Raw genomic sequence first — 14,137 nt, forward strand, 5'->3', positions numbered from 1 at the left:
ATCAGGGGACGTATATCTTGATACGACACATAGCAATCTTCACTGCGAATAGCGTTTTCGTTTCGAGGGGGAAGAATGGCAAAAATAGAAGGGGAGCCGTTATCAAGGTTACCCTTCCTCCCGTACTACTATTGAGTATCTAGATGGCACTGTATCCAAGATGGCGCTCATTCCTTGTAGCATTGAGCATGGTGCTACAGATATAGTAATTTCGGGAGGGATCCTGCTAAGGCCTTTTCTATAGAAAAGGAGGGCGGGTCCATCAGGACGACATGGCTATCTCACCCAAAAATAGATTTATCGCTTCGCTCAAAATCCGTTTTTGGGCTCAAGCCATGTCGTCCAAATGGGAGTTTACCAGAGAATTACTAGAAAGTACTGTATCTGTTGATTTTTATAGGTGCCTTAACCTTGGGATAATTTTTCTTGGGTCATCCGGACCATTGAGACAAATGACGTTACCGTTATCCGTCATTACCACTACTATTATGGACAATGTTAGTGCTTCCTGCCCCCTGCAGGGAAGAGTCATACTAGGCGGTAGAAAAGGGGTCTCGCGGTTTGTATATGTTGTCGGAACAACTAAGTGTCAACTATATCCATTGTTTGTATGCATACAATAATACAGTATGTGGTTTACTTAAATAAGTAAGAGAACTCTGGCATATTTAATGTGCTAATTGCAGGGTGGAATAAGACGCAATTACACTCTAATAGACATTTATTTCGTATAAATGACCAAATGGAATAACGAGTGTAACGAGTTAGGGGAATTATACGTACAACATATACAGAAAATATTTTTCTCCCTGAAAGGGAAGAAATGATGAGTGCCACTCTTGAATTTGAAAAGTTTTGACAAATTTTCCTAATATAATTTCTGTAAATGTTGTATGCTATCAACCCTGTGTACAATGTACATACGGCACAAGTGTTATCTGTATAATTCCACACCTGAGATTTTGAACAGTCTTAGTGTCACCATGGTGACACTCACTTAAAAGGTATCGCACTGGAAGTGTCAACACCTTTTCACCTTAATTGATAGTCCCAACCAATTAGCTGTTTATCGCAGCACTAGACGACAGGTTTTAATACACTACCTGCCGCCACCACATAATGCTTCAGTTCGTGGACTTGCTTTGTGTAGTGTTTGTAGAACACTCTGGATGATTTCCATCCAGTATAGGAGCGAAGACGCTCAAAGTCTATATACAGAAAAAAGTTCAGCGATGAAGCAATTTTTCTCGGATTATGACCTGCGGGTGTACTGTCAGGATCCACTCTGCGAATGAAGTAGGTGAGCTTCGCCCTCAGTTGTTTTAGGGATAAGTTTGATCCTGAAGTTTCTCCTTTGAAGAGCTGTCCTCCCCTGAAGTCTGAAGTTCTATGAAGATAGACCTTTAGACACACTGCTGGACACAGAGAGACATGTTCCTTCAGAGGGCAGATTCTCCAGGGACCCCATCTCTTAGTGGGTAGCTCGTTCTTGGTGAGAAAGGCTGGATATGGCTACTATTTCACTAACTCTAGCCCCTGAGGCTATTGCGAACAGGAAAATAACCTTCTGGATTAAATCCTTGAGAGAACAATCTTCTTGTTCACAGAAGAAGCATAATGTAGGACCTTGTCCAAAGACCATGAAATGGGCTTCGGAGGACCTGCAGGCCTAAGTCTAGCGCATGCCTTCGGGATCTTGTTAAAGATTTAGTTCGTCAGGTCCACTTGAAAGGCGTATAGAAAAAGTCTAGTCAGTGCTGACACCCACGCAGTTATTGTGTTGGCTGCCAGACCTTGTTTATGAAGGTGGATAAAGAAGGACAGACAGAAGTCTATTGAAATTTCTTTCGGTCCTTTTGCTTTAACAAAAGCAACCCACTTTTCCAAGACGATTCATATTGTCTTCTAGTTGACTTAGACTTGTATTCTTCCAAGAGGTCTATACTGCCTTTTGAGATCCCAAATCTTTTCTTAACCGCTAAGGCGAGAAAATCATGAAATGAAGGTTTTGGGTTCTCAGTGATGAAGCGAAGACAGTCGACTTCTGAACCTGTTGAGATAGTGCTGGGTTTGGTACAAGGACCAGCCTCAGCCTCAGCCTTAGTTCCATCACTAGAGGGAACCAGTTGCTCTTGGGCCACTTGGGGGTCACTAGAACTGCCGTTCCCTGGAAGGATCTCAGCGTGTTGAGGACCTTCAGCAGAAGATTGGATGGAAAGAACAGGAAATTCCGGATCCATTCATTCCAAACTAGGGACATGGCGTCCGTTATCTCCTCTAGAGGGTCCTCGTATGGCGCTACATATCGAGGTAGTTTTCTTGATGTCGCTCGTCGTGAAGAGGTCGATCTGCAGTTCCGGGACTTGTTCCAAGATGGAGGAGAATGAGTCTGCGTCTAGGGACCATTCTGACTCTATCGGCTTGAGCCTGAATAGAGCATCCACTGTCACATTGCGGAACCTTTGTAAGTGAACTGCTGATAGGTGCCATCTCTCTAGACAAAGGATGGCTAATATCACATGGATGATATGGGACGATTTCGAGCCTTGTCGGTTCAGACATCTCACTATCACTTCGCAGTCCAAGATCAGCCTGATGTGGACTGATCTGCGAGGGGAGAGTTTTCCCAACGTCAAGAGGACTGCCATGGCTTCTAAAATGTTGATGAGAAAGGCCTTGAACAGAGATAACCAAGTTCTTTGGACTTTCCTTTGATGGGAGTGAACTCCCCATTCTTCCGTCGAAGCATCCATGTGGATGGTCATCGACGGCAGAGGTGGTTGCAAGGGCACGGTCCTCATTAGGCTCTTGGCCTTTGACCATGGGTTTAGAAGTGAATGTAGTAAGCCCGGTATCGGTCATTTTAGATCTCTTCGAGCGTTTGTGCGTATCTTCTCCAGACTCCTGACGCATCTTTCAGCTGTGCTCTTAGCACTGGGTCTGTTACTGCTGCGAGCTGGAGAGAGCCCAGTACTCTTTCCTGTTGGCGTCTTGAAATCCTGTCGGATTACAGTAGTCTCTTGACCCTGCAATCTCCCTCCTCTTCCTTGAGGGAATGGAGAGACGATGTGACCTCAGGTTCCAATGGCTTTCCAACCATTGAAACCCTTGAGTTGGAGAGAGTCGAGACTTCTTGGAGTTGATTTTGCATCCCAGATGTTCCAGGAACTTGATCACTTCTTTGGATGCTTGCAGACAAGCCGTTTCGGATGCTCTCCGCACCAGCCAGTCGTCCAGGTACGCTGCTACCTGAACACCTTCAAGGCGTAGTTGTTACACGACTGCGTCTGCAAGTTTCATGAAGATACTTATGACTATGTTTAGACCGAAGGGTATGGCTCTTAGAACATACTTTATCTTCTGTAACTTGAATCCTAGGTAGGAGGAGAGGGAACGTCTGACTGGAAGGTGCCTATAGGCATCTGTCAGGTCTATCGATACTGTGAACGCCCCTTTTTGTAACCGGGTCCTTATGTGTTGAAGGATTAACATCCTGAACTTGCTGTTTTTTATGAACTTGTTGAGTGGCAACAATTCCAGAAGGTCTGAGTTTTTGTGAGTCCTTCTTGGTAACACAAAACAGCTTTCCCTGGAATTTGATGGACTTTGCTTTCCTTATAACCTGTATGCTCAAGAGCTATAGGGTATATTCTTCTAATGCGGAGTTTTAGTGTTGGAAGAATTGAGGAAATGATGGTGGAGACTTGTTCCGTTTCCATCCTAGTCCAATCTTGATTAGGCCGTGGGCCCAAGGATCGAAGGTCCAACGATCCCGAAATTGTTGGAGCTTCCCTCCTACTGGAAGCGTCTCCTTGCTTCGATTGATTGGAGGGTTTACCTCCTTGACCGCCTCCTCCCTTACCTCTTGAGGGATGTCTAGAGGAGCCCTGTCTGGATCCTATACCTTTCAACCAAGAGGTAGTGGTCTGCCTCTCAAACTTGGGGTTGAATGCTGGTGACTGGGCAACCAGCTGTTGAGGCACCACTTGGAAGGTGGTCTGTGTTTAGGCCACCACTTGGGGCACCGCGGTCATAGTAACTGTGGTATGTTGTTGAGCAGGCCGAGGGGGAAGTCTAGACTTCTTCGTCTTCCTTTTAGGTTGGGGACCCACATCCGGGGAAGTCTTCCTCTTTGAAGAGATGCCCCACTTCTGGAGAAGGTTCCTATTCTCCGTGAGGGCTTTCTCGACTACAAATTAAGTTATTGACATTATTTTGCAATACTGTAGTATAAAATAGAAATTCAATATATTTGTTTACATTGCGTTAGATGGCTGTGGATTATCAGCATCAACCGCTGATTTATTTTATGTTGTTGTTCGATACACATTTAATAAGAAACTGGTTCGGTGAATTGTACTCTTCTTTTCTTCAAGGGTTACGTGATAGAGAGCAAAATCATAGCAAGATTACTCTGTTGAATATATGTGAGCATAATCGTGATACCTGTACCGCCGTGACCTTGAAAACAGCTAACAACAAAACCAAAATAAAAACAATCGGTAATTTCTGTTGTTAAAATACTTCTTAAATTAATAGTAGAAATTAAAATAAAATATTAAACGAAGTTCAGATAACATCGAAAGCCAGGAATATTAAGACCCCTTTCAGTACATATACATTATGCTGTCGGCTAAAGCTACAGATCATCTGACAAAATTGAATGACGTTTTAATCCACAATCAAACATAGATTTAAGCAAAGTAAAAGTTTATATTGTGTGTAGTATTTATCAGACACTTTCTAAAACAAACTATGATTTTGGTTAAATCTGTTCTATGTGTGTATAGTAGGGCACCTCTTTACACACACACACACACACTATATATATATATATATATATATATATATATATATATATATATATGTGTGTGTGTGTGTGTGTGTGTGTGTGTGTATTTATATTATATATATATATATATATATATATATATATATATATATATATATATATATATATATATATATATATATATTCATTATATATATATATATATATATATATATATATATATATATATATATATATATATATATATATATATGTATATATATATATATATATATATATATATTTATATATTTATTTATATATATATTTTTATATATTTATATATTTATTTATATATATATTTTTATATATTTATATATTTATTTATATATATAAATATATATATATACATATATATATATATATATATAAATATATATATATATATATATATATATATATAAATATATATATATATATATATATATATATATATATATATATATATATATATATATATATATATATTTATATATATATATACTGTACATACATACATACATACATATATACATATATATATATATATATATATATATATATATATATATATATATATATATATATATATATATATATATATATATATATATGAGAGAGAGAGAGAGAGAGAGAGAGAGAGAGAGAGAGAGAGAGAACGTATTCATATGATAATATTAATACCTTTAACCGAAATGTATGAAAACTATGACATTCTAAAACAAATTGATGCTGATATAATTTGCATTAGTAATTAATACTAAATGAATTAAAAAAGATTATTCTTTGTTATTATCAATAGTCTTGAGATCAGGTGGTCACAAGCATAAATTAAAAATTGTAATAGTTGATTAAGTTGCTTTTGAAGTTAAAAAAACAAACAAGATGTATTTTCATGTGATTTTATATACTTTTATTCTTGTTTATCGTATAATAATATGATTTTGTGCTGTTAATGCTTCAAATAGTACAGTAGATAGTTGTACTAAAGAAAACACCACTGTTAGGCTCAAAGACCGATAACTAATATAAAAACTCAGTTACAGCGTTTGTCATAGTTTATTCGCTATGATTTATGTTAATTATGTGAATGTTTACTATAAATGTAAGCATTTTGATATGATTTATATACTTTGATTCTTGTTTATTGTAAATTAACATGTATATGACTTCAACAATGTGGCGGAAAGACGAAAGGCAAAATAAATTACCCAAAATTGGATTTTTATTTTTCCATATATTATTTTTGACAACCAAGGTAAATTTGAAACCAACTTAACTCCAAACGATGTAAACTGAGGTATACTGTACCTGTATTACCAGATTTATATGGGTAATAAAATCATGAGTGTCAGAAATTACCTCACTAAAACCTGTGATGAGCTAATGGCTGAGCTTGCAAGCAAATAAAAGTGCATTGTTATCCCGAGATAACATGTGATGCAACTGATCAGCTGAGCTGATACAAAACCAGTAACAATAGAATTTAAGACCATCTATAATATGAAATACCATCTACCAAAGTAAACACTATTGTTTAAGGGTGCTTACTAAGTGAGAGGTGGAATATAAGCATGCAACTACCAAACTAGTTCTTCTGCCTCGCAATCCAGATGCCGTATAGAGTGACTAGGTTTGCAGTAATGTGCAAAGGTTGAGCTGTAGAAGGAATAAAGTAATTCGAGAAATCAAATTAATACGGGAGGAATTAGACTCTGTAAGCATTATGCAATTATGACCACTAAACCAACTGTGAAAGTTGTGTTAGTGTAAGCTGAAATTCCAAAATTAATCATTACTAACTTGACTGGTAGGCAAGTATTACCTTGTCACATCATTATTTACTTGGCAAACTACCAATATTTTTTCTCTGTAATCCTGCAAAGAGTTTTTGTGGATGGGCACTATAGTGAGTATAGAAATATGATATTTGGTGTTCCTCAGGGCAGTGGTCTTAACCCGTTACTTTTCATGCTAAATACATATGTGGTTTAGCCTAGAAAACAAGCTCGTTGCATATGCAGATGATGCTTCTCTCTTAGCATTAAATCCATCTTCTGAATGTAGATCAGGGGTTGTTGAATCCCTTAATGGAAATATAGCTAAGATTAGTGCATGGTGCAAATTTTGGTGCATGAGGTTAAATAAAAAAAACTCAAAGTATGCACTGTTATCCAGAATTAAGCATTTATAATGGTAATTTAACTCTGTGTGACTCTTCTAAAATTTTAGGTGTGATTTTCGACAGCAAATTTACTTTTGAAAAACACAGGTCTGTTTCTTCTTCAGTTGCACAAAAAACTTCTTTATTGAGAAAGTAAGATTTTTGGCGATCCATCTATTCTGAAGAAGGATTTTAATTTTTTCATTCTACCTTGTTTTGAGTATTGTTCTCCTGTCTGGTCTTCAGCTGCTGATTTTCATCTTTATTTGTTGGACAGGAACTTAACGTCTACTAAATTTATTATTCCCGATCTAGATATTAATCTCTGGCACCGTCGTTTAATAAGTTTGTTATGCATGTTGCATAAGATTATTCTTAATTCTGACCATCCTTTGCATTCAGATCATCCTGGTCAGTTTCATCCTGTTCATTATACTAGGCATGCAGTTAATTCTAAATAGTCATGCCTTCTCCATCATTAGGCTCACTACTACACAGTATTCTAGAAGTTTTATTCCAGCTGTGACCAAATTGTGGAATGATCTTCCTGATCAGGTAGTTGAATCAGTGGAACTTCAAAAGTTCAAACTTGAAGTAAATGTTTTTATGTTGAAAAGGCTAACATAAGTCTTATAATTTATATATGAACGATCTGTTTTAATGTTACTGTTCTTAGGATATTTTATTTTAATTGTTCATTACTCCTCTTGTAGTTTGTTTATTACCTTATTTCTTTTCCTTATTGGGCTATCCTTTTCCTGTTTTAGCCCTTGGGCTTATAGTATCCTGCTTTTCCAACCAAGGTTGTAGCTTAGCTAGCAATAATAATAATGATAGTGAAAATAATAATAACTTTCTTCAGCTGCTGTAAGAAATGAATGGCAGTCTTTCTGTTTACAATGTAGAAACTTTAACTCGGTGCAGTGTATACTCTCAGGTTTCGTAAACAAGTTAAACTATAATTGCTAATAGAAACCATAAAACATCTTACTCCTCACAACGCCTATTTTAACCTAATGTTTTTCTGATGTATAAATGTTAACCAAACTAGTAGGTATGTATGTAGAATGCAGTAACAACTTATCACAATCTGGAAGGGGAAGATTTACGACTTGATGAGTCCTTTCGACAGAAAATTGAGGAATGGGCAGTTCTTAGCATGCTACTTACCAGTAACTACTTTATTGTTTCATTACATTAATGGGGCCATGTATCTTTTGAAAGGAAAGAAAATAGGATTTTTTTTTATGCTTTTGAGGTCAAACGATAAAACAAATTTCTGGCGAAGAAGCAATATGAACATTAGGTGAGCATAAAAATAAATTTAATTTTTTTTTTTCTGCCTTTCTAACTTTTAAGCAGTCATGTATAATGGTGTATAAACAAGTGTTCATTTAGTTTTTAGAATACCGTATGAATAATGCTTTATTTTTATGTAAATCTCTAGTTCAGATGATAGATTATATAATATTCAGTTTTAGGATATGAATTACACATTTTCTTTTTATATAAAACTAGAGGTGAAAGATTTTTAACTTGAAATGTAGGTTTGGGAAAATATTTAATTTACTTCAAAATAGCTTTTTAGGTACTTCACTTTGCCACATGCTGGCTAATCACTTTTATCAATTGTTTATTGAATTGTGAACCAGATATTTTCAAAGAAACATTACTTTTCAATACATGTACATAGATTTGTATATAAAAATTACCATCAACGTTATATTTCATTTATCAGTTTTCAGGCGAGACATTTAATTACCTTTTTATCATTTTTCATTTTTATAGGATTGTCATTGAATAACTTTTATTCTATTTATTTTTTATAGGATTGCCAGGAAGTAGTATGAATGACAGTCCAGCTGAACCCAATGACCACCCACCAACTCCACCGCCCAGGCTTGCTTATCGTCACACGTTTTCTTTCTCTTACGACCACCACCAGTCATAGACTATGCCCCATGTGTGGGTTATCTCAGCCATGTAGTAGAAATACATCCTGGTCACTTATTAGCTCTATTAACTCCAGCTTTGTTGTGACTGCAATACATTTCAATATTTTGATTTAATTCCTGTTTGAATCACACTTAACATTTAAAATTTTTAAAAATTAAACTATAATTGAGAGGAATGTTCTGAAATGAAAATTTGTCTTCATATTTAAAGTATTCAGTTACTCATGAAAATATTAAATTGAATTTTAGCAATTCTCCATTCACAAACTTGAGTAAATCACCATTGGCAGTTAATGCTATCCCATGTATTAATGTATTTATGGAAATTTTGAACATCTGAAAAGGAATGGATTTTAGTCTATTAAAACTCTTTTATATTAAATCAAGGTATCTATGATATAGAATGCAACTAAAGTTAAATGTCTTAATTTTTATGGTATGAGAGGTCATCAGTCTGTTTAATTTGGCTGGAACATTTGAGGCTAATTTGGTCATATCTGTATAATTGTTAGTTTGACATGGTTGCCCATATGTAAATGTCAATAAACACTTAAGTATTTTTATAAGAAAACCATCATACCTTATCTATGCAAGCATTATATTTTAGCAAAGTCCACACACTTTTGATGTTGATCTAGCAGTGCAAAGAAAATTCTTGATATACTCTTTATGCATTGTTTGAGAAATTAGTAAAACCATTTTGTACATTCATCTTGAGTGTTTACTGGAAGCATGGTACACACAAAAACATTTCAGTATAACTTCGTTGATTCAGATTCAGAATGATGATTATTGTTATTAATTTTGCATATAAGTTTTACTTCACACTTCACTCACTTATGAGTCTACTGCAGTTCTAATTTAAAATCATAATCAATATCAGTGGCTTTGATAAATTAGCTTGATATAATCAAAACCTATTAAATGGGATAGAATCATAATATATTTTTACGTATTCATGAGATTATTTGCAGTACTGTATTACAATAATTTTACACAAGAAAGTGTTCTCTATTTGTATATTTTTCCAGCTAAAGATAAGAATTATTAACAATATTCTCCTTCAACTTTTTTCATTTTATATTATAAATACTACTAGACTTTGAAGCTATTTAGTAGAAAACTAAGCTAAAGTGCCTAGTGTATTGAGCATTCCAACGAGCCATTGCATGTGAATTACTTGTGCATTTAAGTTGATGTATCCAACTGCTGTAGTTATGGCAAGTGCCTAACAGTCACAAGGTGTGCAGCTTTTGTTTATATTATTAGATGTTTGCTGATTCCTTGTATATGTAACTTAAGTGTTCAATTTCAATTTCTCATCATCTTGGGATATCTTTTCAAGATGTTCTTTGCTTCTTATTACTCTACATGGTCTGGAGAGCCTAACTATACAGGGCCAAAGTAACTTGACACATGACCTACAATAAAAGTTTCATAAAACATACCCAAATGAAAGAGTCATTTGAGATAAATCTCGGGACTTGTATGAAAGTGGGTCATCAGTCAGAAGTACTTTTACTTTCTATTACATATACCTGAATTGTGATAATATGAAATAAGAGAAATTTTAAACTTGTTAGAATATTCAGGTGGGAGATAGGTGAGTAAAACAGTTTCCCTCAAGGAATTATATATTTCATCTAGTCAGGGCAAAATGGCAGTGGGAGGCTAGTAAGGCTGGCTGTAGTGTTTGGGGAGTTTGGTGCTCGCCCATCTTCATCATCATTTTGTTTAATTTTTTCTCTGTTTAATATTTTTCTGTGGACTATCTGCCTCAGCATTTGCACACTCAGTATTACACAGTTCTAAATACAATCCTAAGAAGAAAAAAGTCTGACATAACTATTGTCTCTCTCCAAATTACATGTACTGTAGAAGATGTCAGTAAAATTTTAGGAAATTTATCAACTGAGGCAACAATGAAGGCAAGAGATTATATCTGTGATGTGTTTGGGGGCAGACTACAGGCATTTATGATGACAGTCATCCTGTGTGCAATGACTGTTGTTTTGGGGCAATCCAGGGAAATCAAATTAAATATACTATCAATTAATTTTGAGTTTTGTTGTTATTTTTAAATGATCTTAATAGGAATTCTGCAAAGACCAGCTTTCAGAGAAGTCCTAAGGAGAAGGACTACACTGTATTCCCGTCTTAAAATAAGATCCTGAAGTAAGACATGCATTCCAGGTACATGTGTAGTTGGTTCATAGTGATTAGTAAAGTAATGTTATTTACCGAAAAACCATTATTTGCTGGTCCAGGTCCCACATTAACACAAGCCAAGCCAGGGTTGCCCCCATAAAGCTTACAATTCCATGCTGTGTAAAGATTCCTATTTTATCTTGTTACAAAAGACAGCGAAATAGTTTGTAGCAAGATTATGTACATATTTATATATTTGTTAACAATAAGTCCTATAATAACATCAAATTAGTCAGATATAAAAGTGTGTATTATTATCCTTAAAGTCTTTAAATGTCAAGGTATTTAATTTCAATAATGATAGTACTTTAGTATTATGCATTACTCTAAGGAGGAATGTTTATTCATTTGATGGTGTGTCATTAAGTAAGAGCCTGTCATTTCATAAAAGCAACATTTAGGGTTATATATTCAAAATTAGATAACACCATATACAGAGCATCTCTTACAGTATTACACAATGGCTTGAAAATAGACAATTATCAATATGACTTGACTAAATCTCCCAATTTTATAACTAGAATATGCTTTGCTGTATTCACTTTTATATAATACAATGCTTTCATGTCTACATTCATACATATAATTGTAAATGCACCTTTAGTGAAAAGTAGAAAAAGCATCATCAGAGACCAAGTACACTACAGCACAGAATGCTAAGTTAGATAAGAGAGGAAAGTGAGTTGCGAATGATACTATTATATAAGTTAGATTGAAAGCTCTTGTGTAATAATATTAATTGTCTTTTGTATTTTATGTTATATAAATGTTAATGCTTTCCAGTACAGTATTTGTTATTATATACAGTAACTGAATATTGTAACTTTTGACTTTTCTTTGTATTTTTATAGAATTAAGATTATTTTGCTTATAAAATTGAATAAGAGTCTGGAGGGGGCATCAGTTATTACTGGTAACTGTTTTTACTGATTTCATTCCCTAATGTTGCCTGACTCCAGCGAATGGTAATGTCTGGATAAAAATTGGAATGGTTAAGAAAATGTATCGTCACATAAGGGACTGAGATGCTTTTCATAGAAATTAATTTTGTAAGTATTTTATGGTACACTTAAGTCTCCTTAATTTTCATTGCGTTCCCAGCACTACCAAGGTTGAGGAATTCCAGATAGTTGGTGATATACTCTAAAGGTTTTTTTTCCACCTGTATATCCACTTAGGTAACGTACAGTAAGGAGACTGAAGGAATTTTTCTATAATACTGTATACCCCATAGAGGACTACAGAAAAAAATAAGTTCAGTCACACTTGATGAAACAAGAAATATTATGAATTTTTATTAAATATAGATGTTTTAAAATCATTTTTGTAAATTTGGGTACTCAACACTCATATATGAAGTTAGACTTATTAATCTGTAACCAAGGTTGATTTATGAAAGGAAGTAGAACCACAGATGGTATCATTTTGTCTGAGGCAACTGGTTGAGAAATTCAAGGGAAAACATAGACCTTGAAAAGGCTTGTGACTGAGTCCCAAGAGAAGAAGTAAGGAGTTGTCTGAGGAAGAAGATGTGCGACTGATCCAAGAGATATATCAGGTGTATAGCAAAGTGAGGAGCACTGCTGGAGTAACGGAGGGATTTGAGGTTAGAGTAGAATTGCATCATGGATCAGTACTTGGCCAATTCCATTCATTTCCAAAATCAAACCATTGTTCTCTGGTCTTGGATAGTGCCATAGCCTCTGAACCATGGTCTTTCACTGTCTTTGGGTAGAGTTCTCTTGCTTGCTTAAGGGTACACTCGGGCACACTGTCTTATTTCTTTTCCTCTTGTTTTTTTTAAAGTTTTTGTAGTTTATATACGGAAGATTTATTTTGATATTGTTACTGTTCGTAGCTTCCTTATTTCCTTTCCTCACTGGGCTATTTCCCCTGTTGACGCCCTCGAGCTTATAGCATCCTGCTTTTCCAACTAGGGTTGTAGTTTAGCCAGTAATAATGATAATAGATGCTATGACTGAAGAAGTTGGAGAGGCAATGCCATGGAGCAAATTGTATGCAGATGATATCGTTTTGTGTACTGAGAGAAAGGAAGACCTGGAAATTAAGCTTGAAAGGTGAAGAGGAGCACTAGAAGACAAAAGAATAAAATTAAGCAGGTCCAAGACAGAACACATGTGTTCCACCAATGAGGGTGACTGTTGAGAAAGTATTAAGGTGGGTGGAGAAGAAATAAAAAGAGTAGACAAGTTTAAGCACCTGGGATCCATAATTAGTGCTGGTGGAAGTATGGAAGAAGCAAAATACTGTATACAGGCTGGCTGGAATAACTAGAGGGCTGCCTCAAGTCCTTTGTGACAAGAGAGTACCACCAAGACTTAAAAAGGAAAATTCCACAAGACCATTGTAAGAACAGCAATGCTCTTTGTTACCGAGAAAGCAAGCCTAAGGAAAACATGAGGAAAAGATGGATGTAGTAGAAAAGAGAATGCTTTAGTGGATGTCTAGAGTGACAAGAAAGAATAGAATTAGGAATGACAACATTAGAGGATCAACGAAGGTTTTGGAAATATCAAAGATAGTGTAAGAAGGAAGATTGAGATCGTATGGACATCTACTGAGGAGGAAGGATGATCATGGGGGAGGCATACTATGGAAATTGAAGTTCAAGGAAGAAGAAGGGAAGGGAAAGGCCAAAAAGGAGATGGAGGGACTGTGTACGTGAGGACTTGAGGGAGAAGGGAATTAATGAAGCAGAGGGGCAAGGGGCAAGACAGAAATAGATGGAAAAGGCTCATTTGAAACGGGGACTCCATATTGAAATGGGAATAAGCCGAAGAAAAAGAACAACCACAGGAACAAGGTTGATAGTTGAACACAGAATTTTGGTTTGTATGCAACATTGTAGGCAATCATTGCATAAGATTCCAAAATACCCACTCTATATGCAAATTTCTTATTTTCTGTTTTTTATTTGTTAAAATTCTAATTATGATACAAGATTTGTATAATAATGACAATAAAAAAAGTGAGTGAATA

General features: G+C 35.3%; 1 protein-coding gene across 1 annotated transcript in view; it reads left to right on the forward strand.

Moving 5' to 3' along the window:
• LOC137657293 (son of sevenless homolog 2-like) overlaps window positions 1-11,381 on the forward strand; it is a 454,104-nt gene extending 442,723 nt beyond the window's left edge. The window contains 1 exon segment of the mRNA XM_068391627.1: window positions 8,804-11,381. Coding sequence (XP_068247728.1) covers window positions 8,804-8,925 — 122 coding nt within the window. The 3' untranslated portion in view covers window positions 8,926-11,381.
• The last annotated feature ends 2,756 nt before the right edge of the window (window positions 11,382-14,137 follow it).

This window comes from Palaemon carinicauda, chromosome 18 (assembly GCF_036898095.1).
Source record: "Palaemon carinicauda isolate YSFRI2023 chromosome 18, ASM3689809v2, whole genome shotgun sequence".
NCBI classification, from domain to species: domain Eukaryota; kingdom Metazoa; phylum Arthropoda; class Malacostraca; order Decapoda; family Palaemonidae; genus Palaemon; species Palaemon carinicauda.